Below are 16,413 nucleotides of genomic sequence, written 5' to 3' on the forward strand. Positions count from 1 at the left end.
GCAGCAGGGATGGGATTTTGGGTTTCGTACAGCGCCGCTATTTTGGAGCCTTTGGATGGTGCTTGATCCAACGCTGGGGAGCATCAGATTCCCTCTTGGATTCCACCTCCTGATTCTCCAGCGGGATCAGCTGATGGAAATTCTCATTTTCCATGGGTTTCCTCACTCGGGGAAGTCGTAATTCCATGAGTTCCGTTTGTAGCCACCCTCGGTCTCTCTAGCCAGGCCTCTGCAATTCCCAGATCCATGGGAATACCAATATTTAAAATTATCCAGGTATTTACTCCTTCAGGAAGGAGCTGGCAGGAGCTGCAATTCCAAGCTGGCAGAGAAATCCGGGAGCTTCATCCCTATGCAAAAAATTCCTCCTCCGCGGTTTGGCTCCCGAAAGTGCTGAGGAAGAGCTTGGCCAGCCGGGAGCTTTCCCAGAGCGCGTTCCAAGCCGGGGCACATCCCAGGACACGTTATCCCGGTTTATCTGGGTCCGGGAATTACTCCAGGGGTGTCATTTGGGGTGCAAATCATTCCCGAGTTGCAAATCCCGGAGTCGTATCTCCGGAAAATCGAAGGGGGAAGTTGAGTTCCAACGCTGTCGGATCCGTCGGGCCGTGTTATCCCTGCGTTCCGCCTCTTCCAGAGCAGCTGGATGAGCAGGAATGTCCCAGGTTTGGCTCTCTGGTGGTCTGTGGATAAATAAACGATCCTCAGGGTCCTACCACTCCTTTTTTTCGCTGAAAAATTCCCTTGGGACGATTAAATATCCGATGGTTTTCCAATCGTGGCGGTCAGCGGCAAAGGGGATGGTTGGGAACGGTGCAGGCTGGAACAAAAGGTCTTGAGGTGCCTTCAAATCCCACCGTGGAGCAGGAAAAAGGATCCTCAAAGTCCTTGGAATGGTGGTGGAAAGGGGAAGGACCCGCTCATGTCAGGGCTGGGAATTTGAAACTAAAAATTGAGAGATTGGGAAGGAATTTGGTGATGGGTGGTGAGGGCCTGGAATGGAATTCCCAGAAAAGCTGTGGCTGCCCCATCCCTGGAGGTGTCCAAATCCAGGCTGGAGGAGCCTGGGGTGGGGGAAGGTGTCACCACTCACATCCAGGTGAGATTTGAGGTCCTTTCCCACCCAAACCATTCCATGGCTCCATGAAACCTGATGGTTCAATGGGTTAAATTGGGAATCGTCATTCCCAGGCTTCTCCTGTCGGGAAGGAATTCCTCCCCGTGAGACCCTGGAATGGAATTCCCAAAGAAGCTGTGGCTGCCCCAAGGGGGTGGGGCAGCTCCAATTAAAGACGATTTTCCCTTAATTAATGACTCCTCCTCCTTTTTTAAGCACCTTGACATCTCCATCCTTGGAATTCCTCCCATCCCTGCATTCCCAGCCCTGGATTTTTTTCCCATCCCGGCTCTCCCAGGGGCTGGATCAGCTCCCAGACTTCCACCCAGTCCTTTATGGATTTATTTCGTTGCTCGGGGATCGATCCGATGCCTCAGATTCCCGGGAATCTGCTGAGCAAGGCAGGGACAAAGCTCTTCGTCATCATCAACACCCAGAGGAGGATTTTTCTGTTGGATCAGCCTTTGGAGATGCTTTTCCCAAGGAAAAAAAAAAACCCTCGTTGTGTTGATGTTTTGGAGAAACATTTAGGGTTGTTGTGGATTATTCCTTGTTTTTTGCTGTTATCAAATAGTCTCTTTCTCCTTCCGGTGGCAAATCTCAGGAAAGGCTGACTTGGAACTGGGATTTAAAGTTATTCCATTCTGGAATTTAATTTTAGGATGTGCATTTAGATTTCATGTTCTCCCCACGTTAAATCCATAAAATCCTCTCATGCTCTGATACCTCTTGAATTCCCCAAAAAAAGAGTAGGATCATGGGGGTTTTTTGATTTTCATGGTAATGAGGTCATTAAAACCTCGTAGGATCACGGGAACATCAAATTAGTTGGGTTGGGAATGACTTTGGAGGCCATCAAGCCTGGCTTTGCACTGGACCGGGTTGCTCCAATCCCACTCCCAGCTGGATTTAAGCTGGGTTTAAAGGAGCTGGGATTGGTGTCACTGAGGTTAATTTGGCCTCAGAGCCACTTGGGACCTTTGGGACCTGACCCCTCCCTCGGTGTCACCTCGGTGTCCCCTCGGTGTCACTCCTGCCACCGGGCTTAACTCCATGAGCCGACCCGGCTTAGGACGAGCTTAAATTTCCCGGCGTTCCACACCTAAAATGATTTGGAATTTATTGATCTCTGCAGCCCAGGGGGAAAAAGCAGCTGAACAAGCGTTTTTTGGGATCAGAGAGAAACGGGATCAGATTTCCGCATCGATTCCTGGGATTTTGGTCGGAAAGGAGCAGCTCCCAGCAAAGACCTGGGGGGAAGAAGGTGGAGGAGTTGTTTTAAATCCCTGAACCGTCCAAAAAGAGGGAAATTAGGTTCAAGCGGGATCAGCTTTACCCGGAGTTGAGGCTTCAAGTTGTCAGAGGAACAGGGAGGAGAGGGAAGGGTTGGAATTCAAAATGGAGAGGTTTAGATTGGAATTTGGGAAGGAATTCTTCCCTGGGAGAGTGGTGAGGCGCTGGAGCGGAATTCCCAGGGAATTCCGTGGCTGCCTCATCCCTGGAATTGTTCAAGGCCAGGTTGGACAGGCCTTGGAGCAACCTGGGATAGCGGAACGCGTCCCTGCCCATGGAATTCCATGATCTTTAGGCTCCTTCCCAAACCATTCCATGATTGCTCCCGCCCATCCCGTGATACTCCCGCCGGCGCCTCCTCTTCACCGTGGCCGCCCTTGAACCTCGTCCCGACGTTGCCCAGGCAGTCACATCCCTTCTCCATCAAAACACCCGGATCCGACGGCTCCTGCCTCCCGGAGCTGCAGAATTCCCTCGTTCCATTTAATTGGGAAGGAACGATCGGCGGCGGATTGGCTCTGATGGAGGAGTCGGTTTTTCCCCTGAGGCGGATTTAGGGTCAGCGCTTTTCCGCCGCTGGAATTGCCGTGGATTCAGGATGGAGCAGAGGGCTTGGGTTCCCCCCGCTGTCCTGGAATAGCTTTTTCCAGCAGGGAATTCAGGATTCTTTTCCAGAATCTCCCAAATCACACAGCTCCTGGTGTTTGCGTTTTTACGGATCAAGGCGGGAGCTCCCGGAGCTTCGCCCTGGATCCTGAGCTCTGATTTTGCTGGACATTCCCTCCTGTCCTCAGGGATGGATAAAAAATGGGATCTGACCTGGCTGTGTGTGGCCACATCCCAGAAATTCCCAGTGGGCAGCAGGAAAGGTGGGAATTCTGCCCTTCTGCCCAGCCCAGGTGAATCCTGCACCTGGAATCCTCTTCCATCTCCAGGATCCAACATCAGGAGGATGTGGAGATGTTGGAGAAGATCCAGAGGAGGCCACGGAGATGCTCCAAGGGCTGGAGAGAGGCTGGGAGAGCTGGGAATGTCCAGCCTGGAGAAGGGAAGGATCCAAGGAGACCTCAGAGCCGCTTCCAGTGCCTGAAGGGGCTCCAGGAGAGCTGGAGAGGGACTCGGGATAAGGGGTGGAGGGACAGGACACAGGGAATGGCTTCCCAGTGGAAAAGTGGAAATTTAAGTGGGATATTGGGAAGGAATTCTTCCCTGGGAGGGTGGTGAGGCCCTGGGATGGAATTCCCAGAGAATCTGTGGCTGCCCATCCCTGGAAGTGTCCAAGGCCAGGAATTGGAGCAACCTGGTATAGTGGAAGGTGTCCCAGCTCATGGAAATGCGTTGGAAAAAATGATCCTCAAAGGTCCCTTCCCTCAGGGAAAAAATTCCATGATTTTCCGTGAAAATCACCATTACTGAGCCATGGTGGGCCTACCACAGGGTTGCCTTGGAATTTTGGGGAGAGGACACTGAATTTCCCAAAATCCCATGGCGAGGGATGGGACCACAGCAGTTCCATGGCAAAACCACCGGAGCCGTTTTCCCGTTCTCCATGGAGCGGCTGAGGATCCATCCCTCTCCCAGCCCTCATTCCATGATTTTTTTTTTCCCCATTTGTTCCAGATTTTCCAAGGTCTGGCATCACGGAGTTGTGGGGTTTTCCCCATATTTTAAGTCAAATATTCCTGAAAAATCAGTAATAAATAAAATAATGGGTGTAATAATTAAAGGGTTTTTAATGAAGTGGATGATTAACAAGATAATGGGGATAATGGATAAAATAAAGGGTTTAATAATGAACGTTAATTAATTAATCAATAATAAATAAACTATCAGGCAGGGGTTGGAACGGATGAGCTTTAAAAGCTCCTTTCACCCCAACCCGTTTAATAATTCCATTATTAATTTAAATTTTTATGAAGTTTTGCAGGAGGTTTTAATTAATTTTAAGCAGGGAAAGAAGATGAGAAACAAGATGGGAAATTGGGAAATAAGATGGGAAATAAGGTGGGAATTGTCCTCTCCTGGGAACTTTGCACTGATGGGGGGATTTGGGTTCTTGGACATGTTGGGAAATCTTGGATATTTTGGTTTGTGATTCCAAAGGGATCACCCGGGAGTGGGAAATTTGGGGAGCAGAGCCCCCCAGGTGCTGCAGAGCCACTTCCAAGATCCCCAAAACCTTGCTGGGAATCGGGAATTCGAATTGCTCCTCATAAAACCATGGGATGGTTTAGGTCGGAACGGGACCTTCAGGATCATCCCGTTCCCTTCCCTGGCCGCGCCCCAGCCCCTCAATATCCTGGGAATCCCAAATCTTCCCTGGGCTGGCACAGACCAGGTGTGATTGGCCACCCTGGCCGGTTCTTTGGCCAATCCCAATTCCCCAAAGCTGGAAGTGGCCTCCAGCTCCGCGCCAGATCCGAGTTTTGCGGGACGAGACGAGCCCAGATTTAGGACCGACTCCCCTCCTGCTGCTTTTAGTCTCTGTTCTGCCGGGAAAAGCTTGATTGTGGATTTTCCTCTCATTTCCGAGAGGAGCTGGACACGTTTTCCTCCTTTAGGGGGGTTTGATCCAAGCTGGGATCCCACTCCCTGAAAATCCCACTCTTTTTGTCCATCCAGAGGTTTTTTAAATCCCGTTGGAAAATGAGCTGGACCAGCTGAGGATTCAGAGCCAGGCTCACACCTGGGACCCCCCTCCTGGGATTTTTTTCCTCGCAAATTGGGCGTTTCTGAAGAGCCTCCAGGGATTTATTCCCGGGAAGAGGCGTCGGGATGCCATCCATGTGATCCATCACTGCCTGACTCCCTGGATGTGTCAGGTTTAAGTGGCACCTTCCTTGATAAGCCTCACTTCACTTTTTATTCCTCCCCATCTATTTCTAGGCTTTCCTTAAAAACCTTGGAAAAGCAGACAAGGATAAATCCCAAATAACTTCATTAAATCCCCCCCTTTTTTTTTAAATAAAAACCCACACAAAAGAGGAATTTGAACAAAAATGCAGATCCCAGAACGTCTCAGGTATCCTCTGGATTATCCAGAGGTGACAAGTGCAGTGTTTGAGGCAATCTGAAAAACTGGTGGAATTCTCGGTTTCCTGGGATTACGACTTCTCTTAATCCTCTTTGGAATTTTCTAAGCTCCCGTTTGCTGCGGGATGATCCCAAAAATCCCTTTTGTTGTGTTTATGAGTGGGGTGGGGGGGGGTCAGGGCAATTCCAGGAAAACGTGGATGGGGGGGAAAGATGGAGAGCAGCTGTGGGGAGATGGAACTCGGGGATGTTGGTGGGTGGTCCTGGAAATTCCCAATGTTCTGGGCTCATCCCACAGTGTGGGCAGCAGGAAAAGGGGAATTCTGCCCCTCTGCCCCGCTCAGGTGAGATCCCACCTGGAATTCTGCACCCAGCTCCAGGATCCAACAGGAGGAGGGCCTGGAGTTGCTGGAGCTGATCCAGAGGAGGCCATGGAGATGCTCCAAGGGCTGGATAGAGGCTGGGAGAGCTGGGAATGTCCATCCTGGAGAAGGGAAGGATCTAAGGAGGCCTCAGAGCCCCTTCCAGTGCCTGAAGGGCTCCAGGAGAGCTGGAGAGGGACTTGGGACAAGGGATGGAGGGACAGGACACAGGGAATGGCTTCCCACTGCCAGAGGGCAGCGATAGATGGGATTTTGGGAAGGAATTCCTGGCTGTGAGTGTGGTGAGGGGCTGGGATGGAATTCCTGGAGGATCTTTGGCTGCCCCTGGATCCCTGGATGTTTCCAAGGCCACCTTGGGCAGGGTTTAGAGCAACCTGGGAGGGGGGAAGGTGTCCCTTGCCCATGGGACCATCCCATCCCAGTTTCCATCCCATCCCATCCCATCCCATCCCATCCCATCCCATCCCATCCCATCCCATCCCATCCCATCCCATCCCAGTTTCCATCCCAGTTCCCATCCCATTCCACCCCTTCCCACGGATCCCAGGACACGGCTGGGCCCCTCCAGCCCTCGCCCTCTCCATCCCCGCCACCGCCAGGTTTCGGTGTTGGTGCCGCCCGTGGTTGTTGTCACCCAGCCCGGCTGTGCTGGGGCCGGTGGTTTTGGGATGGTGCCGGAACCCACGGAGCCGACGCCTTTTCCCGGTGTCGAAATCGGGACAGAGAGGGAAGGAGCTTCGGGATCTTCGGAGTGCCGGGGAGCTGCGCTGCTCCAGCTGGGCCGGGCGAGGTCGAATCCAGAATTTTTTGGAGTTTTTGTGGGGAATGCTGCCAGGTTTGGTGGTGTGGGTGGCAGCGCCGGGCTGCGGGGTCCTGCAGGAGAAGTTCATCTCCAGGTTGCTGATTCCAGAACCTCCAGCCCTTCCCATTCCCTCACAGAACGTGCTTTGATCCCCGACTCTGGACCTTCAAGGGTGGACATTGTGGTGCTCCAAACCTGGCGTGGGTTTTGCAGACTTGTTGGGTTTCCCTGGAAGCTGAAAGTCAGGGATTGGTTGGAAACTCTTTGGAAAATTTTCTGTTTTGTGTAAATAATTCTGTGGGGGTGGAAGAAGGAGTTGTGAGGTCGCTCTTCATCCAGCCACGGATGAAACCATTGGATGCTTGGGGTTGGAAGGGATCTTGGTTGAATTTCCCTTCTTTCCTCGTTGTTTTCCAGACTGGAATGGGTGGGAATCATCGAGCCTTGGACATGGGAGAATTTATAGGGGTGGAAAGAGAAGTTGTCAAATTGGTCTTCTCCACCCTGTGAGCACTGAGTCACGGAACTGTCGGATGGTTTGGGTTGGAAGGGATCTTGGTTGGATTTCCCTTCTATCCTTGTTTTTTTCCAGGCTGGAATGGGTGGGAATCATCGAGCCTTGGTCATGGGAGACTTTATAGGTGTGGAAGGACGAGCTGTCAAATTGCTCTTCTTCCATGAGCACTGAGTCACGGAGCCATTGGACGGTTGGGAGGGACCTTGGGTGATGCTTCCCCTCTCTCCTTGTTCGTTTCCAGGCTGGAATAATGGGTGGGAATCATCAAGACTTGGACATGGAATGTTTGATAGGGGTGGAAGGAAGAGTTGAGAAGTTGCTCTTCTCCATCCCGCACTCTCATCAAATCAGAAAATCATGGGGTGGCTTGGGTGACCTTCCAAGGTCACTTGGTTGATGTTTCCCTTCTCTCCTTGTCCTTTTCCAGGCTGGAATGGGTGGGAATCATCGGGCCTTGGACATGGGAGACTCGATGGGGGTGGAAGGAAGAGCTGAGCAGTCGCTCTTCTCCATCTCGCGCTCACGTCAAAATAATGGAATGATGGGATAGTCGGGATTGGCAGGGACCTTGGTTGATGCTTCCCCTCTCTGCCTGTTCTTTTCCAGGTTTTTTCCAGGAATGGGTGGGAGATTGGACATGGAAGATTCAGTGGGGGTGGAAGGAGGAGTTGAGAACTCGCTCATCTCCATCCCACATTAGCGTCAAATCACGGAATCGTCAGGTTGGGTGAACCTTCCGAGGTCTCTTGCTTGACATTTCCCTTCTCTCCCTGTCCTTTCCCCAGGCTGGAATGGGTGGAAATCATCGAGCCTCGGACCCGGGAGCGCATGTACGCCAACCTGATCACGGGGGAGTGCGTGTGGGACCCGCCCGCCGGGGTGCGGATCAAGCGCACCAATGAGAACCAGTGGTGGGAGCTCTTCGACCCCAACACCTCGCGCTTCTACTACTACAATGCCACCACGCAGAGGACGGTGTGGCACCGTCCCCAGAACTGCGACATCATCCCGCTGGCCAAGCTGCAGACGCTGAAGCAGAACACGGAGTCGCCGCGGGCTTCCACGGAAAACAGCCCCGGCAGGAGCAGCAATGTCAGCAGGGAGGGAAGCACCAGCTCGTCCCTGGAGCAGGAGCTGGAGGGCAGCGAGAAGGTGCAGGAGCAGCGCCCGAGCCGCCAGCCCAGCCAGTATTCCGTGGTGAAGGAGGAAACGGAAAGGTAAAGGTGGGAGAAAATCGGGAGTTTCCAGTGGTGGTGGTCTCCAAGATAAATCTTGCCGGTCTTGGGTAAAGATGGTTTGTGGTTGGTTCCTCATGCTCTCCTCATGGGTCTCCACTGAGAGTGGAGTTGGATCCTACAAAAAACAAGGAGGAAGAGGGGAAAAACATCAGGAAAAGGTTTTTCTTCACCTTAGGGATGTTTTAGGTGTTCCCTACGGGAAGGTTCCTTAAAGGAATAATTTCGCATCCTCTGAAATTCGTTTTTAGGATTGGAAATTTGGGTTTAGAGCCCAGGTGGGAGAAAATCAGGAATTTCCAGTGCTGGCAGTGTCCAAGAGCAAAATCCTGCCGGCCTTGGGTAAAGATGGTTTGTGGTTGGTTCCTCATGCTCTCCTCATGGGTCTCCACTGAGAGTGGAGTTGGATCCTCCAAAAAACAAGGAGGAGGAAGAGGGAAAAACATCAGGAAAAGGTTTTTCTTCACCTTAGGGATGTTTTAGGTGTTCCCTGCAGGAAGGTTCCCTAAAGGAATAATTTCTCATCCTCTGAAATTCGTTTTTAGGATTTGAAATTTGGGTTTAGAGCCCCGGCGGGAGAAAATCAGGAATTTCCAGTGCTGGTGGTGTCCAAGAGCAAAATCCTGCCGGTCTTGGGTAAAGATGGTTTGTGGTTGGTTCCTCATGCTCTCCTCATGGGTCTCCGCTGAGAGTGGAGTTGGATCCTCCAAAAAACAAGGAGGAAGAGAGCAAAACATCAGGAAAAGGTGTTTCTCCACCTTAGGGATGTTTTAGATGTTCCCTGCAGGAAGTTTCCTCCAAGGAATAATTTCTCGTCCTCTTGAAATTCATTTTTAGGATCGGAAATTTGAGTTTAGAGCCCAGGCAGGAGAAAATCAGGAATTTCGAGTGCTGGTGGTGTCCAAGAGCACAATCCTGCCAGTCTTGGGTAAAGGTGTTTTGTGGATGGTTCCTCATGCTCGACCCCTGGTGGGTCTCCACTGAGTTGGATCCTCCAAAAAACAAGGAGGAGGAAGAGGGAAAAACATCAGGAAAAGGTTTTTCTTCACCCTAGGAATGTTTTAGGTGTTCCCTGTGGGAAGGTTCCTTAAAGGAATAATTTCTCATCCTCTGAAATTCGTTTTTAGGATTTGAAATTTGGGTTTAGAGCCCCGGCGGGAGAAAATCAGGAATTTCCAGTGCTGGTGGTGTCCAAGAGCAAAATCCTGCCGGTCTTGGGTAAAGGTGTTTTGTGGTTGGTTGCTCATGCTCTCCTCATGGGTCTCCACTGAGAGAGTGGAGTTGGATCCTCCAAAAAACAAGGAGGAGGAAGAGGGAAAAACATCAGGAAAAGGTTTTTCTTCACCTTAGGGATGTTTTAGGTGTTCCCTGCAGGAAGGTTCCCTAAAGGAATAATTTCTCATCCTCTGAAATTCGTTTTTAGGATTGGAAATTTGCGTTTAGAGCCCCGGCGGGAGAAAATCAGGAATTTCGAGTGCTGGCGGTGTCCAAGAGCAAAATCCTGCCGGCCTTGGGTAAAGATGGTTTGTGGTTGGTTCCTCATGCTCTCCTCATGGGTCTCCGCTGAGAGTGGAGTTGGATCCTCCAAAAAACAAGGAGGAAGAGAGCAAAACATCAGGAAAAGGTGTTTCTCCACCTTAGGGATGTTTTAGATGTTCCCTGCAGGAAGTTTCCTCCAAGGAATAATTTCTCGTCCTCTTGAAATTTGTTTTTAGGATTTGAAATTTGGGGTTAGAGCCCGGCGTGGTTTTAAATGATTTCCCTGGATAAGATCTCCCTGAGAAGTTGGGATGATTCACGCCACAACCACGGCTTGTCCCACAGGTCTGGGGAGCTCCTGGCAGGGATAATTTCCCTCGGGAAGGAGAAGGGAGCCAGAGCTCCGTTCCCAAGGACAACATTCGGAGACATTCGCGTCGTTCCTCCGTTGTCCTTTCATCTTTTATGGACTAAAATCTGCAAATTGTGGAATGGTTTGGGTTGGAAAGGAGCCTTAAAATCCATATTTTTCCATCTCCTACACCTCCCACCATCCCAGCCTGACCTGGGATGATTCCAGGCACGGAGAAGCCGCAGCTTTTCTGGGAGACCTGAGGCAGGTCGTTAATTAATGTATTTGTCTTCTCTTAATTGATGCTTTTTGACCACGTTAAGGACCCGGCCAGGTTGAGGAGACCAATCCGGGGTGGAATTCCCGTTCCCAACTGCTGCTGCCAGAAACTGCGGCTGGATGGGAACGGGAATTCCCGGCTCGGCGAGCGCTTTCATGTGGCACATCGGAGGCTCCGCGCCGCGGGGCAGGTTCCGCCTTCCCCAGGTCCCGGGAGGGGCTCTGATGGAATCTCCGAGCCTGGGAATGGGGGGATCCTCGTGGAGCAGGGGGATTTTGGGGAATGGAGATGGGTTTGGGGTCGTTCGCTGCCGGCGGATGTGGAATCGTGGAGCTGTGGAATTACAGAATCATGGGATGGGATGGGATGGGATGGGATGGAGGAGGCCTGAAAGATCGTGGAATTTCAGCCTTTTCCATGGGCAGGGACACCTGCCACTATCCAAGGTTGGTCCAGGCACCATCCAGTCTGGACAGGGACATTTCCAGGGATCCAAGGGCAGCCACAGCTTCTCCAGGAATTCCATCCCAGCCCCTCACCACCCTCCCTGGGAAGAATTCCTTCCCAAATCCCATCTATCCCTGCCCTCTGGCAGTGGGAAGCCATTCCCTGTGTCCTGGCATTCCATCCCTTGTCCCAAGTCCCTCTCCAGCTCTCCTGGAGCCCCTTTAGGCACTGGAAGGTGCTCCAAGATTTCTCTGGATCCTTCCCTTCTCCAGGCTGGACATTCCCAGCTCTTCCCAGCCTCTCTCCAGCCCTTGGAGCATCTCCATGGCCTCCTCTGGAATTGCTCCAGCAGCTCCACATCCTCCTGCTGTTGGATCTTGGATGCAGAATTCCAGGTGGGATCTCACCTGGCCAGGTCAGAGGGGCAGAATTCCCGTTTTCCTGGTGGGAAATGAGCCCAGGAGGTGTTGATGGAGCAGGATCCCATTCCCAAAGCGGCGTGAGGGATTAACAAGGATCGGGGGATGGATTTTAAATTCCCTGGGATTTGCTGCAAGAACAGGGGTGGGATCAGGAATTTCCTGGAAAAGGGATCATTCCCAAGGTGGGATCTGGAATTTCCTGAGGAGAGGATCATTCCGGAGATGGGATCTGGAATTTCCTGGGGAAAGGATCATTCCCGAGGTGGGATCAGGAATTTCCTGGGGAAAGGATCATTCTGGAGATGAAATCAGGAGTTTCCTGGGGAAAGGATCATTCCCGAGGTGGGATCAGGAATTTCCTGGGGAAAGGATCATTCTGGAGATGAAATCAGGAGTTTCCTGGGGAAAGGATCATTCCTGAGGTGGGATCAGGAGTTTCTCTGGAAAAAAGGATCATTCCCGAGGTGGGATCAGGAATTTCGTGGGGAAAGGATCATTCCTGAGCTGGGATCTGGAATTTCCTGAGGAAAGGATCGTTCCCAAAGCGGGATCAGGAATTTCTTGGGAAAAGGATCATTCCCAAGGTGGAATGCAGGAGTTTCCTGGGGAAAGGATCATTCCCAAGGTGGAATCAGGACTCTCAAATAAAAATGTTTGATCCCTGGAAATCTCCTGGAAGAGAATTCAGCCCTGGGCTGGGTTTGGCCCATGGGAGGTTGTGTGTCCTGGAATCTCCGGGAATTCCAGGTCTTGGCCTTTCCAGGGATTGGGATTGAGCAGATCCCAGGTGTTGGACCTTTAAAAATTCATTTTAAAAAATTTTAAAATTCAGGTGCCATTAGAGGGAGCAGAAATTCCTGCTGACTGGAATTCCCACCTGCATCCCTGGGGATGACAGGATTGAGTGCCATCAGCTCAGCCAACGCATGGCTGCATCCCACCCTTGATCCTCATATCCTGACTGGAAAAAAAAATCCCATTCCTGCGTCTTCCCCATTCCTGCGTTTCCCCCATTCCTGCGTTTTCCCCATTCCTGCGTTTTCCCCATTCCTGCGTTTTCCCCGTCCCTGGAAGTGTCCAAGGCCAGCTTGGACAAGGCTTGGAGCAACCTGGGATAGCAGAAAGTGTCCCTGTGGAATTCCATGATCTTGAAGGCCCCTCCCAACCCCAGCCACTCCATGATTCCATGAGATTCCACGATTCCCAGATCTCAGCTGGGTTTCTCACAGGAGATCCGCAGCTGGGAGGGAGCTCTGGGGGTTTCCTGGTGGAACCTCCCAGTCCAGGTTTCATCCCAGGAAATCTTATTTAAAAGGTTTCTGGATAAGCTCAGCTCATCTGGTTGGAAAAGGGAATTTGGGATAAGTGGGGAAGTTTTTATTGGAATTCACACCCTTAAAATTTAGGATTTAGGAACCAGAGCGTCTCCAGATGCTGGAGGCCTCTCCCAGTCCATTCCTCACATCCATGGGGATGTTCCATCCCACCCGTGCGGGTCGGCCCTTGGAATCCACTGGGAATTTGCCGTTGCCAAGCTCCTGGATCCCACCGGAATCACCTCGCGCTTCCACAGTGAGGTGGGATTTGATTCCCAGCTCGGGAATCAACCCCGGGATCTCAACAGCAGCTTTGTCCTGGTGGTCAGCAGAGCCTTCCCAGCGGGATTTCCCAGCTTTTCCCTGGAGTTTTCCACGCTTGTCTTAAAACGTTGGCTTTCCTGCGGCGCGTGCCTTGACAGCCGTGAAATCTCGGAGCGGAAACGTCGGCCGGATTTGGTGTCGGGATTTTCCGCGCCGTCGCGGAAGTGTCTGAGGTTATGGGCTTGAAATCCTTGGAGGAGGTGTCAGGCAAGGGAAAAGGAAGCCTTTTCCATGGAAAACTCGGCCCTGCCGCTGCTTCTCCAAGGAGGAATTCCAAGGGGAAGCTTGAAGGACAAGGAAGTGGATTTTTGACCGTCAGGAGCATTTTCCTTGGACAAAAACGCAGGAATTTTGGAATGCAAGGGGTCTTCACCCAAATCCCATCTGCTGGGATATTGTGCCCGAGTTATTCCTCAGGATTCCCACTTTTTTTTGCACGTCCTGGTTATGAAAGTGCCGGGAAATCGGAGATAAAACAGAGCATTTAAATCTTCCTGGATTAAGGCTGAGCTGGAATATCCAAGGGGAATTATCCCAAAATCCAATCCCTGGAATGCGCCCGCTGCAGCTCTCTGGGATCAAACCCCCACCCCTAACAGGCAGCAGCCATGTCCTGACTCCAAAAATTCCCAAAAAAAAGCAGATTTGTGGAATAAAAGATGCCTCAAATCTCTAAAATACCCAATTTGAGCGTCCCATGATTTTTCCTTGGAATTCTCTCCGTTTATTTCCTTTCCCGGGAGGCGCTGGGAAGAACCTGCCGTGCCCGGGTTTGGCAAACAGGTGGATCAATGACGTAAATCCCCGGAGCACCTGCTGCCCGAGGGTTTTCCAGGTCCTGGCAGGGATTCCCAGCCTTGCTCCAGGATGAGAAGGAAGAGAAATCGAGGACTTGGAGTCCCTCTGGAAAACCGCGCGGAAGGACCGAGGCACGGGGAAGATCCTCGGGAGTTTCCTTCCCAATGTCCTGCCTCCAGCAGGAGCTTGAGGCTTGGAATTCTGGGCCTTTCTTCATCCAAGTGTGGGATTTTCCCAGCCGGGTGAGGTCACCTGGTGTGAGGAGCCAGGAGGAACTTGGGAGAACTGGAAATTCCCCGGCTTCAGCCTCTTCCCCTGGTCCCACGAGATCCTCAGTTTCCCAGATTGTGAGGAAGGATCCCAAACTCAGTTTTCCGATGGTTTTTTTGTGGTGCTTCATCCCCGGTTTTGGTTTATTCCCACCCAATCCATCTCCGAGTGACGCTGGATGTCCCCGTCCATGGCAAAGGGGCCGGAATTCCGTGGTCTTCCAACAGTTTGAGTTGCTCCAAGCCTGGCCTTGGACACTTCCAGGGATGGGGCATTGCTGGAATTCTTTGGTAGGATCTCCCAGCATTCCCAAATTTACCCAAAAATTGGATTTCCCTCCACGGGAGATTTTCCTGCTCCAAAATTCCTTTGGCTTCAACTTCCTTTCCCCTTTTCCAGCCCTGGGGGTGCTCCAACGGTGCCGGGTCCCGTCCCACCCATCCGGGTGAGTTTTCCACGGAATTAAAGGTCGGAAAAGACTTCCAAGATCCTCAAATCCATTTTCCAGGCTCCTTCCTTAATGCAGTTCCTCCCCATGACCCTTGAGTTTATTGAGACGGTGAAACTCCCCGGGGATGGAATTATCCGAGGAAATATTTGGGGATAACCGGTGGAAAACACATTCCCGGCATAACCCAAACAAGACTGGACTCCCCTTCCTCATTCCATCCTCAAAGATTTCCCAGGAAAAAAAAAAAAAAAAAAAAAAAATCTCATATCTGGCATTTTTTGCTCCGAGCTGGGATGGAAATCGGGGTCTGAAGCTTTTTTAATATCCTTCCCTTGAATTCCCCGGATTAGGCGGATATTTCGGATATTTGCCTAATTCCTCCGAGCGCTTGCGTCGGCCCCGAAATTCCGGTTGCGTAATTCCGAAGAAAACCATCTTTGAAGTTTTATGGGAGGCGGGGGCCGTAATTAAGAGTATGGAGGGCGGCGATTAAAGCCGGGGATTTGGAGCCGGGATTTCATTTCTATTCCTGGCTTTTGCCATGGAGCTGAGCTATTTCCGGCCGCTCGCTTTCCCTGATTTTCCAAAGGCTGGGGAATGGTGCCGTGTTCTAGGCAGGAAAAAAAAAAAAACCTGCTGGATTTGTTGATTTAAAAAAAAAAACATTAGTTAGGTTTTGTTGTTTGTGCCAGAGGTTCCCAGGATAAATTTCTGTCGGTGCTGGAGGATTTGTAAGCCGCGGTTTAGGGAAAATTGTTGAGGGAAAATTAATTTTATTGGTGTAAAAGCATCTTGGTTAATGCAAAATCACCTTTTCTATTGGAAAATCACCTTAATTATGGGAAAATCGCCTTAATTATTGGAAAATCGCCTTAATTATTGGAAAATCATCTTCATTAATAACAAATCGTCCTCATTACTGGAAAATCAGCTTAATTATTGGAAAATCGCTTTTTTCACTGGAAAACCACACTTAGTGGAAAATCGCCTTTTTCATTGGAAAATCACAGTTAATAATGGAAAATCAATTTTTTCACTGGAAATTCGTCTTCATGACTGGAAAATCACTTTTTTTAAAATTGGAAATCGCTGTAATTATTGGAAAACCACCCTTATTAGCGGAAAATCACACTTATTAATGAAAAATCATCTTCATTAATAACAAATCATCTTCATTACTGGAAAATAACTTTTTTAACTGGAAAATCACCTTAATTTTTGGAAAATCACCCTTATTTGCATGAAATTTTCCTTATTAGTGGAAAATCACATTTTTCATTGAAAAAACACACTTATTAATGAAAAATCATCTTCATTAATAACAAATCATCTTCATTACTGGAAAATCACCTTAATTGTTGGAAAACCCACCTTTTTTATTGGAAAATCACCTTTATTGGTGGAAAACCACCCTTTTCATTGGAAAATCATACTTATTAATGAAAAATAATCTTCATTGCTGGAAAATAATTTTTTATAATTGGAAATCACCTTAATTATTGAAAAATCATCCGTATTAGTGGAAAATCGCACTTATTAATGAAAAAAATCATCTTCATTACTGGAAAATCACTTTTTAAATTGGAAATCACCTTAATTATTGGAAAATCACCTTTTTCATTGGAAAATCAGACTTACTAATGGAAAATCATCTTGATTACTGGAAAATCAGCTTAATTATTGGAAAACCACCTTTATTATTGGAAAATCACAGTTATTAGTGGAAAATCACATTTTTCACTGGAAAATCACACTTTTTAAATGGAAAATCGCCTTTATTCGCGGAAAACCACCTTTGAAGTGCCCCAGAAAGGCTTTGGATGTGTCCCTCATCCATCCAGGGACACGATTTGATGGATAAAAACCGGATTGTCCAGCCCGGAGGGTGGCGGTT

At 50.0% G+C, this 16,413-nt stretch overlaps 1 protein-coding gene across 1 annotated transcript in view; it reads left to right on the forward strand.

The window, feature by feature from the left end:
• Positions 1-16,413, forward strand: part of ARHGAP39 (Rho GTPase activating protein 39) — a 110,798-nt gene that overhangs the window by 60,578 nt on the left and 33,807 nt on the right. The window contains 1 exon segment of the mRNA XM_030971504.1: positions 7,931-8,362. Coding sequence (XP_030827364.1) covers positions 7,931-8,362 — 432 coding nt within the window.

This window comes from Camarhynchus parvulus, chromosome 2, assembly GCF_901933205.1.
Source record: "Camarhynchus parvulus chromosome 2, STF_HiC, whole genome shotgun sequence".
Taxonomy (NCBI): domain Eukaryota; kingdom Metazoa; phylum Chordata; class Aves; order Passeriformes; family Thraupidae; genus Camarhynchus; species Camarhynchus parvulus.